The 21836-nt window shown below is 37.0% G+C and overlaps 1 protein-coding gene across 2 annotated transcripts in view; it reads right to left on the minus strand.

Moving 5' to 3' along the window:
• Positions 1-21836, minus strand: part of Cxadr (CXADR Ig-like cell adhesion molecule) — a 61430-nt gene that overhangs the window by 26411 nt on the left and 13183 nt on the right. For both annotated transcript variants that reach the window (XM_046430461.2, XM_046430460.2), the window contains exons 2-3: positions 8955-9121; positions 5757-5961 (exon numbers count right to left, since the gene is read on the minus strand). In XM_046430461.2, the coding sequence (XP_046286417.1) occupies positions 5757-5961; positions 8955-9121 (372 nt within the window). The remainder of the gene's footprint in view (positions 1-5756; positions 5962-8954; positions 9122-21836) is intronic.

Below are 21836 nucleotides of genomic sequence, written 5' to 3' on the forward strand. Positions count from 1 at the left end.
ATTAAAGAAAAATGACAAGAAAAAACCCATATGCTTTCAAAATTTTCTTCAAATATTTTCAATCCACAGTTGTACAATCTGAGGCTGTGGAAGATACAAAGGGCCAACTGTATACCTAGTCCAATTCTCTCCAAAGACAGTTCCCTCATGCTGACTGTAGTCAATCTCAATTCAAAACCCTGGTCCCAAGGCATCCCCTAATTCGATTTCTATCCTTATAGATTAGTTCTGCTTCTTCTAGAATCATATGAGTGAAGAATAACATTACAGTATGTACTTTTTTATCTTACATCTTTTGTTCAGCATGTTTCTGTGACTGATCCATGTTGTTGGATGTCAGGAGCCATTCTTTGTTACTGCAGATTAGAGTCAATGAATGGCTATAGCACATGAGCTCTTCCATTTACCTGCTAATGAACATGGTTTCCAGTTAGGGGGTTACTGTTTAAGTCTAATTGGCCAAACTGACCAGGGGCAAGTGTGTCATCTGTCAATATCAGAATGACCAGAGAGGAAGGCACTATGAGGCTCTGTGGAATGCTACTTGGCCAGGGGGGATCCTGTGGATTTTAAGGAGACTCAGGAAAACAGCAGCTCTTGATCAGCTGTTTCTGAGGAGCAATTAGAAGTGGGAACCAAATGTGGAATGGATGCTGTCAATGGGTAGGACCCTTCAGTAATTAGCACCCTAGTGGGGGATGTGTACTGCAAAGGGAGTCTGGGAACAACATTAAAAAATCAGTAATTGTCAATATTTTGCTGCTGCTCTATGACCTTGAGAGAAACAGTGTTTCTTGTAAATTCTATAGTTGACTTCATAATTTTTCTTCCCAGCCCAATATCTGCTAGGAATGCTTTTTTTCTTTTTCAGTCTAAGTTGGCTTTCGTTCTTACAGTCCTGGAAGCGTTTTTATTCCTTCGTTACTATGAAGAAAGATGAATGGGGTTTATAGTTTTGCACTATTATGAACACCACTGCTTGAACACTCTAATATTGGCATATATTTTCCTTTTTCTTGGCAACTGCTTGAGTCATATGGTGAGTGTATGTTTAATTCTATAAAAAAGTGCCAAAATATTTCCCAGAGGCAGACAACAGGATGTCATGGTCCCAAGGCATGGGACCATGCCAGTGGGGTATCTTCAAATAAGGTTGTCAATCATGATCAAAATTTCTTACTACTCTTAGCAAATTTGATTTCTCCCTTTTATGTCCCTTTCACTACTCATACTTTTTAATTAATAAGAATCCACAGATGTACTTAACTGCATTATTGATTTTTCTAAAGTGTTTTTTTTTCCAGACTGATCAGTTACTCTAGAGACTATATCCACTGAACTTTTAAATAAGTTTGGTAAATTATTTTACCCTGTGAATCTTCAATGAAATGAGTCTTATTTGTCTTCATTTCTTTGAACTGTCAATGAATCCTTTATTAGAATATACTAACAGAAAATAAGATATTAAAGCAATGTTTTGCATATCAAACAGCTAGCGGTAATACAGTATTAAAACCCTAATTAAAATCCTTATCTTTTCTATGGTAAACTTTCCTCTTTGATATACCAAGACTTCTAATAATAGGTGGCTATTTAAAGTGGCCACTTAGGATATTCAGTGTCTCTGAGACAGTGAATCAAAAAAAAAAAAGATTTTATCAACAGTGGTTTCTGAGCTTTACTTAGGAGTGGCCCAACTCCTTTCTAATGGAGAAGAAAGTCTTCTTTTATGCCAATTCCCAGTCATTACACAACAGGGAGAATTAACTCTTCACACATGATACTCAGTGCTGACATGGAAGAAAGAAAACCACAAAGGCAACACAGTTAATGTCTCGCCCTTTGCGTGTTTCTCTGGTCTAGGCTTCCAGAATACCTGTTCATTGTCCTTGGAACATTTGTCTCCATGATTGTCAGTGTGGCCCTAAGATCACTGTGACCACCAAGTTGCACTTAGCCATAGCATCCCATCAACCTAGTAGTGCTGTGCTCTACACTGGTACTGAATCATCCTCCCATGTTAGTGGCCACCGTAGCCTTCAGGAAATACATTCTAAAGCCCTACATGGGACAAATTACACTTTTATCTTACGTCATCCTTCTAAGAATGCCATTTCTGCTTGATTTAAAAATATCCAGACTCTAGGCAAAAGCCATCAATACATACTAAATTCAATGGGCAAAAATTAAGAGAAACAGGATATTTATTCACAGTCATAGTATCCTTAAGATACATATATCTTAGTATCCTTAAGATAGAATCCTCTATCTATCTACATATATTTTGTATTTTAATCAGAGAGAAAAATAGCAACTTTATGGTGGAGAAACATATCAGATAAAACCTAAACCAAGAAATTATGATTAACAATAACATATGACATCATGTACCCCTTGGCATGACTGGAGGAGATTAAGGAGTCTAAATGCAACATGGATTCTAGACGTCATCTTAGTACAAAAAGGACATTAGTGAAAAACTGTGAAATTCAAATTAGTCTGTATTTTAGTTAATAGTATTGTATCAATGTTAATTTCTGAGTTTGACAATTGCAACATGATTTTGTAAGATATTAAAATTGAGGGAAATTAGATGATGGTTATATTCTCAGAAACTCTCTTGTATTTTCCCAACATCTCTATTAAATAAAAATTATTTCAATTAAAAAGAGTTAGGGAGGCCTGGCCTGTATCAATGGCTTGCAAATCCTCCAGGGCGTTTATGGTCAGAGTTGACTGAACCACTATACAAACTGCCCTGCCTGAGTTGATAGCATGGTGTTGTTTATCGTTTACATCTAGGAGACCATCAGTTATGTTTACTATACTCTTAAACAACTCTTCATATAAAAAGGTCTTCATAAAAGACCTTTCCAGAGCTCCAGGGGAAGGCATTAGTGATATAAGACCACAATATCAACCTTTACCTTTGTGATCATTACCCATTTCCGCTTCTTTACCGTATGAATTTTGGGGCTATCTGAAAAAGCAGGGCAGGCTCTGGTAATGCGGTTAAGTTATAGCAACATGCCACCCTTCAGATCCAGTCAACTAAGTCATGATTCACATGGTTCATGGCCACACAGAATACAGGTTTAGTGAATGAACTACCATTACACCCTGTGAATGTCATGGTGGCAATCCCTTCAGAATCAAAGGATTAATAGGCAGAGCCACCACCAGCAAAGCAAGTGAGAGCTCCTATGTACTACCACTTAGCTGGGTCACTACAGGGCACTTCATTTGTCCACTGCAGAATTTTCAGGCAAAGCTAACAGCTGAGCTTCCTTCTAGTTCTTACTTTCTAGAGAAAACAATTCTGGTGGTTTCTCCCAGCAGAGGTCATGACTCATCTAAAAACATGCAAGAAAGAGTTATGAGAAGTTCCTCTCTGGATCTGTGACAGCCTCATGAGATCACAGCATTAGTCATTCCTGCTTACGTTCAGCTACCACTTCCTTCTCTCTCCTCATATCCCCAACTTACTCCCTCTGGTGATTTGAATTCAAAGGTTACTTGACTATAATAATCCTCCACAAAGCTAACAGGACAGTTAGTGCTTCCCACTTATCCATTCTGAGGAATCAGATGCTGATTCCATAACCAGGTATGATCTGCTTGTATATCGTGAACCAATTAAAAGACCATATTCATCTTAATGCTTCCCAGAGAATAGTAGTGAAAGAAGGTGTGGTCAGAGTTATAATCTCAGATATCTCTAGGCCTAGGATAAGAGTTCAGACCACGGCTAAAGAAACATTCACCTGCTTACACGTTTATTTAAAAAAAAAAAAAAAAAAATAAGGTTACTACATTGTACAAAATACAGACCAAGAAAGCTAGGATTTCCAATGTTACCCCGGACCTTCCTTGGGTTTCTTGTTCAGTTCATCTGCTTTCATACCAAAGGAAACATTTTAACTAGTGCCATTTAGTATAGAATCCTTTTTACCAGGAACCCCTTAGATGCCCACTCAATGAGGCTGCCAGCAGAAGCCCACCTTACCAACCAAGACAATCCCTGTTCTGATACTCATTCTTAAGAAAAGAGCGGGTGTCAAAAGGAGTTTGGCCCCAAACACAACTATTTACTTCTCTATCCTACCCCTAATCAAATCTTTTTTTTTTTTAAATATTTTTTAGTTTTGATGGACCTTTATTTTATTTATTAGTATGTGGTGCCAACAATCAAACCTAGTGCCTCATGCATGCTAGGTAAGCGCTCCACCACTGAACCACAACCCCAGCCCCCCTAACCAGATCTTTAAAACAAAAGAATATGGTAACATTTGACATGGGAAGACACTCTTGATTTTTTATTTTCTGGGTATGCTAAACAATTCTAGCAGTCACCATTTCTTACAAAAAGTAGATCTCCAAATGACATCCAGAACAAAATTAGAGGTCACAGAACAGGAGGACTGACAGGCTCAGAATAGAGAAATGGACAGCTGTATTTTTCTACATGGTAGCCATCATGCATTTTGTGTAAACAAAATTTTACAAGTTTATTTATGCGTTATAATCTGAAATTTCAGAGTTTCTCAATCTGAAGAGATTAACAATGCTTACACACATTATCACAGAATCTGGAGTCTTGGACAGTTTAGAAAGTAACTTACATTCACCTCCTAACCAAACGAACCTCAAGACATTCTAGCAACTGTCTAACTCCTCCACCTGAAGGATGAAAGACATTGATACAGGGGGTTCAAAAAACTACCTGATGTTTAATGGCCCTGCTCTAATTCAGTACTCCTGCTACCATACTGCATTATTCTCCAATTATTCATCATAGAAACCTCATGTATTCTTTGAATAACAAAGGTAAAAACTTTAAAGCACACAGAAATGACTTTGAACTGAATGAGATCTGAGAGATTTAATAATTAAAACTGTAAGGAAATGTGCAGGTTCTATTTAACTATGAGGACAAGGCAAAAAAAACTTTACATCTCTTAACTCCTGGCTTAGGGTTGTCTTAGTCTGTTTTCTGTTGCTGCAACAAAATACTTGAGGCTGGATAATTTATAAAGAAAGGAGGTTTATTAAGCACACACATTTCTGAAAGTTCAAGAGTATGGCATCAGTATCTGCTTGGCTTCTACAGAAGGCCTCATGGCAGAAGGAAAATGGGCATCAGAGGAAAAAAGGAATAGGGAAATGAAGATGACCCATTTAACAACCCACTGTCATGAGAACTAATCCACTACCATAGGGACTACCTGGGGAGTCTCCAAGACCTAATTAACTCTTAAAAGGTCTACTTACCTCTCACACACTGTTACATTAGGAAATTAAGTCTGTGAGTTTTGATGGGACCAACCATATTCAAACCATAGAAGAGTTCTATCTCCTGGCCACAAGATACTTCCACTGATTGATAGATCGACTGACTGACTGACTTGCAGTACTGAGGATCAAACGCAGGGCCTCACATGTGCTAGGCAAGTAATCTCCCACTGAGCTACATCCCCACCCCTTATTTTTAAACTCTTAAGAATTTCACAAGTGGGACACTTCTTATTTTCCTTATCCTAAACAAAGAAAAAAAAAATGAGCAAACAAACCAAAAAAAAACAATACTGGGATTTCTGTCTTAGGCTCTTTGAGAACTAACATCAGAAGTAGTTCAAATGTTTAAAATTGTTACTCTATGAAACTTAAGCTTTGTCTCACATAAATGCTGTGACTACAATACTATAACCACTGACTCTAAAACTAAGTAACCTGTTAACACAAATAAAGCAACTTACCAAGAACTGTCAGCAGAAATTTCTTATTTGCAACCCCAGGAGCTTTTTTCACTTTGCACTGGTATGTGCCGATATCCGACAACTGTAAGTTTGTTACATTTATTGATGCATCACCAGATTTGAGATCACTACTTGTAAAATGTACTCGTCCTTTCAGATCTTGATAGTAGTTATCATATATTTTGTCTCCAGAATATAAAATAATCTAAAAGAAAACCAAAATAAAAACAGGGGGACAAACACCTGAATCATTAAAGGATCTCTGCATACACTATGACATTGTAGGATCCAAGGACAGAAAAAGAAGAAAAACACTGTATTAAGACAAAACTTAACCACCATCCAAATCACAGAATGAGGAAATGGAAAGAGATCAATGGGATCCTTGAATATAGTCCCATGTTCCCATTTTAAATGGAGGAAAGCAGACTCAACATTACTATATAACATACTCCTATGCAAGAAAGAGATTTAGTGAAACTGCACAAGGGTGCAAATTTGTTCCTTCCTATATACTCTATTTTTCCACTGCCTTGAAGGTTACAGTGCATCAGTTTAGGGTACAAATCAAACACATACCACCCCTTCCCCAAAAGATTTATCATAATTTACCTGTAGAATCTAACAAAAAAAGAAAACTATTTTTAATATTAATAGTTAAAAGTACTTGAGGGCTCTAGACTCTAATATACAAAAATCATAAAATAAGGCTGAGATAAGTGGACCCAGGTTAACAGGACCTGGCAATGAATCTTCTGTGACTAAAAGCAAAGACCATTTCCTATTACATTGCATTTTCAGAGCAATGCACTCTTATAGATTTTAACGGGAATCACCAAAAGCTAGATTTAGAAAGAAAATCTGTGTTAAACTTGGTTTAGAAGCAAACTGTGGTAACCAACTCAAATAATCTCTAAAATTAGTTTAAAATATCTCATAATTTTTCACATTATCACATGGAGGAACTAATGAATTCCTTCTTTTGGTCACGTGAGACTCAAGGGCCAGAGAACAGTGAGTGCCAAAACTCAAATAATAATCAAGAAAACAAGTATAACTACCCTGCAAGTAATTTTTTTTTAATCTGAGATGCTGATTATAGGCAGTATAATCAGAATAAAGGCCATTTAAAAATACCTTGTTTATTCTTTAGGAACTTCTTGAATGGAGGAATTTGGATTTTTTTCTGTATTTTTACCTCCCCTACCAAACTGATCCGACCCCTAATCCCTTAAAGATCTTTTATTTATACACCAAGTGTCTGCAACTAGGATGAACTCAAACCAGTTTGCTAAGTAAATATAAAAATCAGGTGAATGGCCCTCAGCTGGCTCATGCTGTAAACACACACCATTACTTTATTTGCTCCATCCTCCTGCCACACCCAGTTGTCAGCAGCAACACTGCGAATCCCACAAATGGACTGCTCTAGCATCCTTTGAATTAAACTACTGGCTTATTTGCTGTGAAAGGCCAAAAAGTTCAATCTATTCTACTTTCAGTAGCTCATTTTGCTACATGCACACTTTAGTAGAAGGGCCTGGCAAACAAGATGTGTCCTCACTGGTAGTTATCTTGTAAACTACCTTAGTATCTTTCCAAGAAGGGGTCACAAAGTGAGGAATTAATATTTATTTACCAGGCAATTTTACATGTCCTCATGTATTAGCCTAAGGAGAGCTAGTGGCTCGCACACACCAACTTCTACCCAGTAACACAGCTAAGATGTAAGCCTGATCTATTTGATGTGGCACAGTACACAACTGACATTTCTGTATCACTTATAAGCCCACAACATGCCTGTGCATACAGTATCTCAAAACAACCTTGAAATGGTAGGTATATCTGTCCCTGTTGCACATATGAAGAAACAGAGGTTTATGTAATATGGGAGGCAGGAAAGGCCAGTGCAATAGATTTTTGAAATAAATGCAGGTGTGACAATAACAGAGACCTAGATTAAAATCTCTACCGTATCGATGGTCACTTATGTGACTCTGCGCAGGTTTCTTCAAATTTCCGGGCCTTTTTCCTCCTTTTCATATGTACAATAATTCTCACTTTAGGGCTAGGGATGTAGCTGCATGGCAGAGCTCATGCACGAGGCCCTGGGTTCAAACCCAGCACAGTGAAAAAAGGGGGGGGGAAACCACAACACGACAGGGCATTGTTTTAAGGCTTAAACAATATAAAGTCACAAACTACATAACAATATTTCGGTCCACCAGAAGTGCATATATACAAAGGTGGTATCATCAGATTATTTCACAGCCATCTCAAGGTTCTCGGAATATATTCTAGATGGGCGGCAACGAAGGACTGTCCAGAGCATATCAAACCCTGCCTTGCATGCAGCTCATGCTAACTGCTAACTGAAGTAACTGCACAGGAGTAAGGATGAAAATCTCTCCAGCCCAGTCCTCCAAATTCTCATCTGTAACCATTGTCTACTAGCTTAAATAAACTGAAATACACGTTCAGCTAACATAATATATACCTGAAATTCTTAATAATTCTTAAATTACTAAGCCTCTTCTCCTGCAATCGCTCTCTAATCCTTCCACTTTTCTTTTAGTCAGATCTTACTGTGTTTTAGGTTTGAGGCTAGGTTTTTAACCCAGAAATGGACACACTAAAGGCCGAGCACCCAATTTCACACCCATCTCACAACTCCTGTGGAGAACAAGGCTGTGTCTGTCACTCAGCCATGAAGAGCTGGGTCTTCCTTCCATGAAGACACTCCAGGCTCAGGTGACACTGTGCTTTAGTCTCTGCACACACCTTGATACAAGCTTCCCACGTGTTGTATGCCTCAGACGAAGCCCCGAAGCCCACACTCTCCTGTCTTGCCCACACCATCAGAGCGGTGGTCTGCCTACCCCAGGCACCTCTCACTATGCCCTGCCTCAAAACCAAATCTCTAGAATTTTCACAAGTTCCTCTTCCTCTCTGAAGCCTTCTTAAAGAAATCTAGTGACTGTCCCCTTCTGTAATCTTAGGACACTTATCCATTCCACTCCATTTCAGAAGTCCTCAGTGTCCACCAGTGTGACCGCCTTCCTCATCTGCACTCAGTTTTTTGAGCAGTTAGGGGCTCTCTTCCCAGCTGCTTACACCCCATCTATGTGATAAGCAGTGATGGACACAGGAGACAGAGGCACAGACATCCACTAGCGAATAAGCACGTATCAGACTCACCACTTGATCCACCTTCTGATTATCGGATGGGGAGAGCAGCCATTCAATATCCAGTGGTCCCTGGTCTTCTGGACTAAGGGTAAATTTGCATGGCAAATATGCAGTTTCCCCTTTGGCTTTTTCAATCGTCTGTTCAGGAGTGGTGATACTCAGACTTCTGGTGAAATCTGTATAAAGAAACACACACAGAACTGAGCATCTGTGATGATTCTGACATATGGCCTTGCAGCCACTGAAGGGAGCACAATGATGTGAGGGACACAGGACAGGGTTTGGGTCCAGAAGGATGGAGCTCAAATTCAGAGGTGCCATCATAAAAATGGAATGACACTATTAATATTACCTGACACCATACAATTCCTTGTAAGAGCACTGTGAACTTTGCAGCATTGTGTAAAAATTTAAAAAGTTTTTACTAACAGAGGGTCTCTACACACCAGCAGATGTTTAAAAATGTATTTGGGCAGAGTATCTGAAAGGTCAGTTATGTCATTCAGATTCAAGGCTACATTAATTCATGTTTGCCAAACTGCAGTGAAGCACTGAGAACTCATTGTTCATGAGGCACAAGCTGATAAATTTTGACACATTTTCTGCCTTCTTTAATTCTAAAATTAAACTCGATTACCCAGTTTCTATTAAATGCTTAAATATTTACAAGCAAGAAATTCCAATGAGGACAATTCAAAATGAAAGGAAACACTTGATTTATACACAGTTATGCACTGCATAACTATTTTAGTCAGGTGGGCTGCATATCTGACAGTGGAGCCATAAGATTATAAGGCAGCTGAAAAATTCCCATTACCTAAAGTATTTTTACTGTACCCTTTCTATGTCTAGCTACACAAACACCATTTTGTCATAATTACCTACGGTATTCAGCACAGCACCATGCTATACAGGTTTATAGCCTAGGAACAGTGGGTACAACATATAGCATGGGTCTACAGTGGACTGTACCTTTCAGATTTATGTAAATGCACTCTTCATACAATGACAAAATCAACTAAGAATGCATTCTCTCATAACATACCTCCATCATTAAATGACCCATCACTAAATTTTTTTAATTTGCCAAATAATTAACTTCAATATTATCTTTAAGACATTTTGTACGGTTCACCCCTTACTATTTCCTTCTAGGAAAGCTACAAATCATATTTAAAAAGACATCTTTAAATCCCATAATGTATTCTGAAATTTGTATTTTACAAAAATTCCATTTACATCCTAATTAAGAGAAAAATCAATGCTAGATGGCAACATTTGAAAAATATGTAAAATAAGATATCCTAAGCTACAAAAAAAATGACCATAAACGTTTTTCCAGTTAGGTTCGTTAAAGAGGTCTTAACCTGCAATTAGGCAAGATCTCACAGTCTCCTCCTTGCTAATATTTATATTATATATATATATATATATATATACACACACACACACACACACACACACACATACATATACACACACACACTATATGATAGTTTGTTACATGTGGACTACATTATTATATATAACTATTATATGTAATAGTTTATTATAATACTGGTATATCTTAGATGCATAAAGTGTAGAAATAAACTATAAACAAAATTATTCTAGTTTTTCATCTATAAGAGAAAAATAGCTCAATAAATTCAGTTCTGTTTTACAAAAGAAAAGTAATTCAATTCACATCAATTTGCACTTAAAAATAGGTGTGCTCAATACCTATCTTCAAACAAGATCAAACATTTGAGCAAGCGATATTTGATTTGAAATACAAATTTAGTCTATCCATGAAATCATATAAAACATGTATTCTTTACTCTTTACAATATGAAAGTATGCACAGCACGAACTGTCACATCTGTGGTTCCTTGTTGATAACCTAACATCTTCTTAAGTATAAACTCAAGCACCTAATGTGTACAGAACCCAAAGTTCCACCATTGTCTGTTATTAAGCAGCACTACCACTTGGACCACCTTGTTGCCTGACACCCACATTCATGGCTGGATGATGAGCTGGGAGCGGCCCTAAGGGATAAGCTGATGGTATGTATGGCTCCCTGCCTCTCTTTCCTTCCTGTCCCCCTGCTTCCACCCATAAAAATAAACACATCTGCTGGGCACGGAGGTGCACTCCTATAATCCCAGTGACTTGGGAGGCTAAGGCAGAGGCATTGCTAGTTCGAGGTCAGTGTGGGCAACTTAGTGAAGTCCTAAATAACTTACTGAGACCCTGTCTCAAAATAAAAAGTAAAAAGTGCTGGGGATATAGCTCAGTGTAAAGTGCCTCTGGGCTCAATTTCCAATACCAAAATAAAATAAAATAAAAAGAGTCTGACCTTGCTTTGATCAATAAACAGATTGTGGTCAGAGTGCTGTGTGAACTGAGACTTCAGTTCTCAAGAGCACTTTCTGTGCTCATCCTTCCCTCCTCCGACCCCAGCCACTACGTATCAAACCACCTGGGAAGGAACTGCAGTCTGACCAACAGCTTCCCCCACCCAAATGTAGCCACCCTAGAACACACAGCCCCAGTTCAGTTCACTATCTGCAGGTCCCACGCATGAGCCCAGTACTTCCAATTCCAGCCTAATCTAGCCGAGCATTGTGCAAGATCAAGAATACATGACTATGAAAGTAAAGCCTCTTAAGATGGGGTTGGCTTGTTATACAGCAAAGATTGATGATACACCATCCAAACCCACTGGTTCAGACCAAATCACTACCAAAAGTCCAAATTACTCCATCTCCTCTTCATACCCACATATCTTTTTAAAATTATGTTACTTTATATTTATGTGTGCAATTGCGAATGTTTCTGAACCAATATTTAAACCTCTGAATTAATCCTTTTTATCACTTCTAATAAACTTAGCTCCATTCCTACCATATTCTCTAGGCATTCATCACTCTCCACCTGACAATGATTTTCTGTCCTTTCTTCTACGAATGCTCACAGTACTTTACAACATCTGGGTCACCTACCTATTTGGCACTTAGCATATGGTTACTTGGATTCTTCTCCCCTCTCCCACATTTATCAATTTTATGGTGAAGTTGACTTTGATTGCATCCAGGGTTTTGTCACATCTCCTAGATGTTGATGAGCTTATCTTCTTCCCATTATCTTCCTACCTTGTCTTCTTAGGAATTGGTTTGCCATTGAATCATTAGCTCCATTAAGGCTGGGAGAAATCATGGATACATCTACCTATTAACGTGGTTCCCTGCATTCAGTGGAAAATAACTGGTAACTAGATTATATAAGTTTGATAAATTTTAAAAATGTTTTCTAAAAGCATTAATATACCATAAGAAATTCCCGCTACTTCAAGTCCTTTTAATAGCTACTAGAATTTACTGCCTGCATTTGTCTAGTATTAATATGTACCAAGTAAGATAAGAATACCATAAGTACACTCCAGAATAAAAACTCCCTTTAAAAATGAATCAAGACATAGTCCAAAAATATGAAGGAAAAAAACCACATAAGTGAGAATGCCAAATTATTATAAATAACAATTAAAACTTCATGGTCACAATATGTTTTTGGAGTTTTCATTTTATAGAAATCAAATAAAAAATTTAAATGACATCGATTAGACATCTAAACGTATAACCATTCAAAGTCTAATTCATGCTCTCAGTATTTAACACTATACAAAGTCATCAGAATAAAATGCAACCTAGTTTGACATTATCTTTCATTCTTTCTTGTTTAACATAGAGAAAATACTTTTATTTTGTACAACCACCTTAAAAAAATATTATATGTGTGTGTGTGAATTTCCCATTGCTGTAATAAAATGCCTGAGATAAACACTTACAAGGAGGAAAGATTTATTCTTATGGTTTTCCATGGTTGCTTTGGGCCTGTGGTGTGGCAAATCATCATGGTGAGAAACACATGGTAGAGCAAAGTTGCTGACTTTATGGTGGCCAAAAAGAGACGAAGGAGCTAAGGTCACAACATGCCCTTCAAGGGCACGCCCCCAGTGACATAACTTCCTTCCATTAGGCTCTGCCTCCTAATGTTTCTACTACTTCCAAACAGCAACAGAGTCTAGCCAAAAAGCTTTCAATTTGTGAAATTATGGGGAACACTCCAGATCCAAACTATAACCGTATCTGGATACAAATCTGTAAAAATATAGGCTGAATTGATTACAGCAATTAGTTTTGAGAGCTGAGATTTTGAGAAAGGGAAATGTCCATTTCTACTTTTTTGTGAAATTTTATTTATATACAGATGACCCTCCACCTGTGGGTTTTGCATCCACAGATTCAACTATTCTTGGATTGAAAATATGTACTTTTTAAAATTACATCTGTACTGAATATGTGCAGACTTTTTTCTTATCCTTATCACCGAAACAGTTTAAAAACTATTTACATAGTATTTGCAGTGTATTAGTTATTATAAGTAATCCAGAGATGATTAGAGTCTACCAGAGGACATGCTTCAGTTACATGCAAATACTATGCCATTTATATAAGAAATATGAGCATGTGTGGGTTTGAAAATCTCCTGAGGGGTCCATTGGACCAAACCCCCACAGATATCGAGAGATAACTATACTGCTTAAGAAATTGTAAACAGATTTTTAGATGATTTTCAGGGTTTCTTTTTCAATGTTTAAAACATTCTACTGCTCTTGTGTTGAACTAAAAATGAATTGAAATCTCAAGATCATGCAAAACAGTTGGGTTTCCTAGCAACAATGAAAGGTCTCTTCTCACAGACACATAGTTTTTTTTTTTTTTTTTTCAACAGTCACTAGTTGTATGAGACAAAGGGCAGACACTTGGTCTCATGTAGTGTCCTGAGGCTTCTTTCCAAATACTGCCCAATTTTATTTGTGCAGCAAATTCAGTGATAATTTAATTTGCAAACCACTTGCAGGTTCAAACATGACTTGAAAACTAAATCAATTATCAAATCTTATATTATTATTCAACCTCACATTCAGAATGTGATGAAATATGTAGCACATACATAAGCTATGTGTATTTTAGAGTCCAGTTAATAAGTGGTTCATATTGGAGTATATAAACAAAGTGAACCACATCCCACATTAGCAATGGTTAAAATAACATCTACTGGTTTTCTACTTGCTTTTTAAAAATCTCAAAATACCAAATCAGTTGGCTCTCTAGAACTACTCTGCTGTCTAGTCTGACTTCTATCTGCGCATCAAAGTGACATGAGTCCATCAAACAGTATTTTTAAGCCCTTAAAGTCACCTCCTTCCTACTAAGACCTTAGAAGCTCGATTTCTAAACCAAGAATAGAGTATAACCTGAGACAATGAAAGGAACCAGTCCTCTGGAAGGCAGGCAATATTCTGAACAAACGACAAGCCTTGATTTCTTTAACCTGATTTTCCAAGTTTAAGTTACTTGTTAACCTAGATGATTTAAGTGGTCTTTTCCTTCCAGCCTTAAAATCAAAGTAAGCTTGGCAATCTTAAAATTATGGGTTATAATTTTAGGAATAATTATAATTTCAGGAAATTTTGTGGTTGCTTCTTAAAAAAGAGACCTCTTTGTGATATATCTCATGTGAGAATTTTTAAGTGTTTTGAGAAAAGAAGAAAAGAAAAAGAGAAAAGGAACCTATGAAGGAAAACCAACAATCTGACTATGGTAAACACTTTCAATTAGAAAATCACCATTTGGCAAAATCATAGTTATAACTGCTTCAAGCAAGATGCTGAAAATTAGTGTGTAAGAGTATCAGAAAAAGGATGTTTTATACAATGTCAAAAAATCTCACAAAATATTCATCAATTACAGAGAGAAAATAAAAACTTCACAACATGAAATTCACGTAATCACCACCTTAACCAAGTGATCAAAGTTACCTTCAGAACAAATGAACATCATGTGCCTCCTAATTCAAACGTACACTTTCGTGGTAATGCACACCAAACAAAAAATGCATAATCTAGCCATGACGACATGGAAGAATCCTAAGGTGTATGTTACTAAGTGAAAAAAAAACAATGGGAAAATGGTACATTATGTTCAATTACAACTGCACAACATTCTAGAAAAGGCAAAACTTACATAGTAAAAAGATCACTGGTTGACAGGGGCTAGAGAGGAGAGTGGATGAAAGATGGAGTCAATGATTTTTAGGGCAACAAAATTCTTCTATATGACACTGCAACAGTGGCTACGTGTCATTATGGTTCATCCAAATCTACAAGAACCTGCAATAAGAGTGAACCTTAGCGCAAACTATGGGCCATGGGTGATAATAATGTGTGGATACAGGTTCATCAGTTCTAACAAATGTACCCCTTGAGAGGAAATGTCAATGAGGGAGGCTATGTGTAGAGGGATTATAAGAGAATACCCTATACCGACTACACAATTTTGTAAACCTAAAACTGCTATACAAATTTTATATTAAAAAGACAATGAGAGAATATGCAACCACATTCATAATTGAAGAAATATAAATTCAAACAATGTAATACTTTATTTCTCATATAAAACTCACAGTGTTTAAAAATTTTAATAAGCCAGGCATGATGGCATTAGCCTATAATCTCAGCTACTTGAAAGGCAGAAAAGTTTTCTAGTGAGATCCTATCTCAAAATAATAAAATAAAAAGCCCAGTGGCGGAGTGTTTGGCTCAATGATGATGATGATAATGATGATGAAGAAGAAGAAAGGCAACCTTGGCAACTCTGTTGGAAACTGTGGCAACATGGAAAGTCAATCAGTACAACCCACTATCAACAGAAGGCCTGGGGAATGTTGACACTGTTAGCACAACTTGACAACTGTGGACTGAACTCCCATGATGAAGAGTTCACATGAGTGAGGACATCATTTACCAACACAGTCTTATTTCCTGATATATTCTGAAACAAAAAAAAAAAAAAAAAAACAATCTAAATGTCAAATAACAGGCAGGAAACTTAGGGTAAAAATAATCCAGGCTCATCTCCCTGTGATAAAAATCTAGAATAACTATATCAGGGTAGAACTCCTCTCTTCCAGCAAAAATTTGGCTTTTGGCTTAAGACATACAGTCTACTTCCTTCATATTAATGGAAGTAAGACAAAACACTGCCACTTATGATTTACTTCCATTCACCTGACAACAAGATGAATCATCTAATTAAATTATATCTTTCAAACAAACAAACAAACAAAACACACGGCCTTAAATATATAATAATGTGTGATAATAAACACACTAATATAATAAAAATACTTATGGGAGAGAACTGTGTTATGGGCCAAATGCCAGATTCATATATGGAAGCCCCAATCCCCTATATGACTGCATTAAAGATATGGTCTTTCACAGGAGAATTGCATGTTAGAGGTCTGTTTGAAGAATTTAGTGAGACCCTACCTGAAACTAAAAAATTAAAAGGGTGGGGGTATAGCTCAGTGTTAAAGCATTCCTGGGTTTAATCTCCAGTACCACAAAAAAAATTAAAATTAAAAATATATATATATATGGTTTTCAAGTGATTAAGGTTAAAAGAAATTATAATGGTGGAGCTCTGAACTGACCGAACTGGTGGAAAAGGAGGCACCAAAACTCTTTCTCCACCTGGAGAGGACCAAAATGAGAAGGCAGCTGCTTAAAAACAAGAAAGAAACCAAATTTGCTCATATCTTGATCTTAGTCTTCCCAGCCTCCAGTATTATAAAATCAAGTTTTTGATTTTAATTATGTAATTTTTTTATTATAAAAACCAATACCATCCAGTGTATGGTATTTTGTTATGGCCACATGAATAGCCTAATATACACTACCTTGTGTATTAGTTCCTTGAAAGTGGTATACTGTTAAACAGGACAAAGACTCTCAAGAGGATTTAAACATATTGGAAATTCACAAAACAATGGGGAAATGTACTTATCAATCTATAGTCAAATCAATCCACAGCCAGTAAAGATGACTATGAGGGAATTCCTTAAATAACCCTTCCAGGCAAGGAAGAAAAATAATTGATATACATTAAGGTACAGAGCATATGAAAATTTAAATTTACTGCTTATCTCTAAGTAGGCACTATCAAGGAGCCTTACATTTATTACTTCATTTAATCTTTTTTTATTTGTGCTTTTTAAAGATATACATGACAGTAGCATATACTTTGACATATTATACATACATGGAATGTAACTTATACTAGTTAGGATCCCATTTCTTGTGGTTATACATGATATGGAGTTTCACTGTCCGTGTATTGATACATGAACATAGAAAAGTTATGTCTGATTCATTTTACTATCTTTCCTATTCCCATTCCCCATTCTCTTCATTACCCTTTGTCTAATCCAATTAACTTCTGCCCTCTGCCCTCCACACCTTCATTTAGTCTTTACAAAATATATAAAATAGGTATTACAGACAATGACACCAAGGAACTATTCATGTGAAATCTGGGTAAATGTTGAATAACACCAGTTACTTATTCCAGACCCATAAGAAGGAGAAAAGGGGCGTAACAGATAATAAAAAGTCACTGGTATAAGAAAAATGAGAAAACAAGGCAAGGAAATTCATAAGCAGGGAAAAAAAACTGATAAGGCAAGAGTGATCTTTGTAGATCCCCTAAGGATCTAGAATGAGCAAAGCGCAACACCATCAACAGTTTTAAAAATGGGCTGGAAGGGGCTGGGTATGTGGCTCAAGCGGTACTGCGCTCGCCTGGCATGCGCGAGGTGCTGGGTTAGATCCCCAGCACCACATAAAAATAAAGATGCTGTGTCCGCTGAAAACTGAAAAATAAATATTAAAAAAAAAAATTCTCTCTCCCTCTCTCTTCAAAAAAAAAAAGGGGGGCGGGGCTGGAAGACCTTTTATGGTGTAAGAAAATGAGGTTAATTTCAGAACTCAACCCACATACCTGACTTGGGGGAAAGGGGCCCAGTGACATCAAGTTTGTTCCCCCAGAAAAACATTGAACCTCCTTTATGCCCAATCTTGGTAATGAGATCTACCATCATCACCTGTGGCAATCAAGCCCTGTGTAAGATCATGGATACAAGAAACATCTGCATTACCAATTGATTTGCATCAACCTGGAAATAAAATTAAAGGAAAGGGGCAGCAACATTCACTTCCTTTTCACTCTACCAAATATTACATCCTGTTAATTCTGCCTTCTTAATATATTCCAAATCCAACCACTTTTATCCACATGCAGCCCACTATCACCTCTCCCACAGCCTCAACAGAGCCTGCTATTGGCTTCCCTGTATCCATTGCTTCTCGTTCAAACCTATTCTCCATACTACAAAGTGTTCTTTATAGAGTGCTTTGTTTGTTTGTTTTTTAAGAGAGGTCACTGTCATGTCTGAAAACTTCCAATGGCTCCACACTGCTTCAGGTACTTGACTTCTCCTCCAATGCCCTGTGTGATCTGAAACTCTCCACCCTTGGTTTCTTCCTACTCCCACTCTAACAGTATGCTACATTTCATTCCCCACTGTGCACGTGCACACTTTTAAGATACCTCCTCTGTTCCATCCTATCTTTGAGGATAACTCCTACCACCACAGCCTCAGTTCAGTCTTTTCTCAGAAAGCATCCCTTGTGCCATATGTGACTGAACTAGGTGTTCCATGTACTCCTCAGGCCAATGATAATGCCACCATCACAAATAGAGATCTCCAAAAACTGCTTTACTCTGTCCACCTCTAGTGACCATTTCACATCTGACTTTGAAATCAGAGACCATGATGGTCTTGATCATCACTGTTTTCCTTTGGTACAAAAAAATTTCAAGTACTCAGCTAGAAGTCACCAAATACTTGTTGAATGAAAGTTTTCTTTGTTTTATCATAAGGAAACAAACAAAGGAATGTTTGGAAACATTTTCTATGTTTTTACCTATCTAATCAAGATACTAAATGGGAAATCTGAACAGTGATGGCTTATGTACAAGGATTTTAAAGAGTATATCATGTAGAATTCAAGCAGTGACAGGTGAAATCTTTTCACCTGGGTGCAGAAAGGGGCTATGAATTTTGAGATAAGCAACAATATAACCTGTCTCGAGAGCTAAGCAATCAAGAAAGTGCTTATCACAACAGAATAAAACAGCAACCAAACAATTTTGAACGTCTAGAGGTAAGCAGATAACATGTTTGAAATATGTTGAGGGAAGAGAAAGCAAAGCTTAAGTACCTTCATTAAAAAAAAAAAACCAACAGAAGATACACTATAGAGATGAAAGATGAAATATTCCAAAATGGTGGGGAGGAAATTAACAAGATGAAATGCAAATAAAAGTAGACAAGAATAAGTTAAGCCCCTTCTCTACTAAAGCTGTAACCACAATAGTAAAAATGTCCTGGTCTAGGTCCAGTCCTAGAGGGAATAAATCAGAGAAAGCGTTAAGGGAACAAAAATAACTAAGTCTATAGTTGTGGAACACCCATGTTGGTATATGCTCTCTCTTTTAGGTCTGAAAGGTCTATTTTTTCCTTGCTCTGTCTTCTCCAATCAAGAGCACCTCCAGCCATTCACTAAAGTACATCTAACCTGTCTTCTCCTCTTTGAAGTTTCCCTGGTTCCCAAAAGCAGTGTTAACTGCTTCCTCCTCTGCATTATCAAATTTCTCCATTACAGGTAATTGTTTCATATACCTCTCATGAAGCACATATTTAACAAGGTCTTGGTAATATTGTTAATATTGCCGAGTTCACCTCTCGAGGGGGCATGTCCTAAGCCTCATTCAATGGGCCTGTGGACCACGCAAGTGGATAAAACTTCTCACTAAATTGCAAATGGAGGGAATGAACTCAGAGCAAAGGGAAGGTGAAGTAAAGGAGCTATTTGAAAGAGGAATGGGGATGGCAGAGAGGACCATCAGACCTTGCAGGGAAAGAAAAGAAATCAGTCATGAAGTATGGCTCAGAAGGAGCTGAACAATCCTGGTCACTGCTGCCTGCTATACATGGAATAGAATACTTACTATTTTTACCGATAGCTATTTTTAACAGGAGAAATGTGTTAAGAAAAACGTTTGCATGAAGTTATTCTAAAAGCACAAATACAGATAAAGAAAATTTGTGTGACTATCTTTCAACTATCTCTAACACAAAATGAAGCACAAAGAAAAACATTTTCACATTTATGCAAAGTATCTAGTTATCCCAAAAATACTAGCAAAAGGGAAAAAAAACCTAGAAATAATAATAAGAGAACTTTACATTCACATTCCAAAAGTCTTGCATATTTTTTTCAAAAGGATGTTAGAATGACTTCAATGTCAAGTGTTATGTGAAACTTACTTAATATTAAGCTTTTTGAGACATGTCAGAGCATGTCATCAGTGTCACTATTTTAGAGAGGACACATTCAGTAATATTGCTGAGTTCAGATCCCAGAACTCATCAACCTTAATATCAAACCATAATAGTGAAAAATGATTCACCAGGGAAATTTTAAGAAATAAATTAGAAAAACCAGGAACTAGTATTTTTAAGGGACTGATAAGGACAAGGACAATTTTGTGTGCGTTTGACTACAAATACTATAGATGTCTAGGTTGGCAAGTTGCAGACATTCCAAACCTATGCAAAAAAAAGCACAGCAGTACTATGTCCTTTCCCCCTCAACCATCTGTGCCAACTTGCTCCTTACCAAATTTGCTTTGGGATTAGATATTTGTGAAAGTTACCTAAATGGCAAATGCTCCTATTTCTATTAATAAAAAAGAAAGACACTTTAAACATGTTAATATAATTAACTACTCCAACGTGGCCTCTAAATATTTTTAAGGGAGATAGGAAAACAAGGGTAGGTAGAAATTAGGCCCGCTGCTGTCTAGGAGTTTCAGTGGTTTAATTCCCATATGTACAATGCTAATATGTGCTCAGAACTAAGAAAATCAACAAATAAATTACTAACAATGAATGAAATGCCACAAGGATAGTTTTTGCTTTTCTATGTACTTTTTAAAAATGTCAACTCCTGGCTCCCTATCCACCATGAGAATCAAAAATCAAGTGCAACAGGGCCAGGATTGTGGTTCAGTGGTGGAGTGCTTGTCTAGCATGCTTGGGGCACTGGGTTCGATCCTCAGCACCACATAAATGTAAAATAGAGATACTGTGTCCACCTAAAACCAAAAAATAAAAATATTGAAAATAAAAAAAGCAAGTGCACTAGAAATAAGCTGAGATGAAAGTGGGGAAACCATCACCTCAACAACAAATAGTAAAGCATTTTTCAAAATACCTTGTTCACACTTCTTTCCATTCTCATAATGACTCCCTGAAAGATGTACTACTGGTATTATTCCCACTTTAGGGGGTGGAAAAAGAGACACTGAATTAATGGAGCAATATTACAAACTCAGGCAGACGACTCCTCAGCCACATTCATCCTGGGTGTAAGAGTCAATCGGTGAACACCCCACAGAGATTTCATTTCTGAAATCACTATAACACTCAATGAGTACACCATTTGAAACCCCATTCCAATCACCATAGTGGAGGAAGGTCTAGAGTTTACAGTATTTCTCTTCCACACTAGATTTCTAGGTAGCAATTTAGGTAGAGTTGGGTTAATAATTCTTTTCTTCTTTTCTTTTTTCTTAACAGAACTAAATATCAGACTAGAAATCTATTGTCAAATCCATCACAAACAAACAAACAAGCTCTGAATCATTTTGGACAAGTTGCTTCTCTAGGGCTCAAACATAAATTAAAGATGTTAAACTAAACTACATATTTCAGATCTAAATATGTTCTAATTCTAGGCCATCAATCAGTCAACTAATAAGAAGTCTTTCTGACACCGTCTCTTCCCCTGCCCTCCACACATCTCAATGGCATTAACAGCCCTCTGAGTCCCCTTCCCCCAAAATGAGAACTTTTCTTAAATACTGGCATCCTGAA

The sequence above is a fragment of the Marmota monax genome, unplaced genomic scaffold (assembly GCF_021218885.2).
Source record: "Marmota monax isolate L192 unplaced genomic scaffold, Marmota_monax_Labrador192_F-V1.1 WCK01_AAM20220418_F8-fsc00016, whole genome shotgun sequence".
Lineage (NCBI taxonomy): Eukaryota > Metazoa > Chordata > Mammalia > Rodentia > Sciuridae > Marmota > Marmota monax.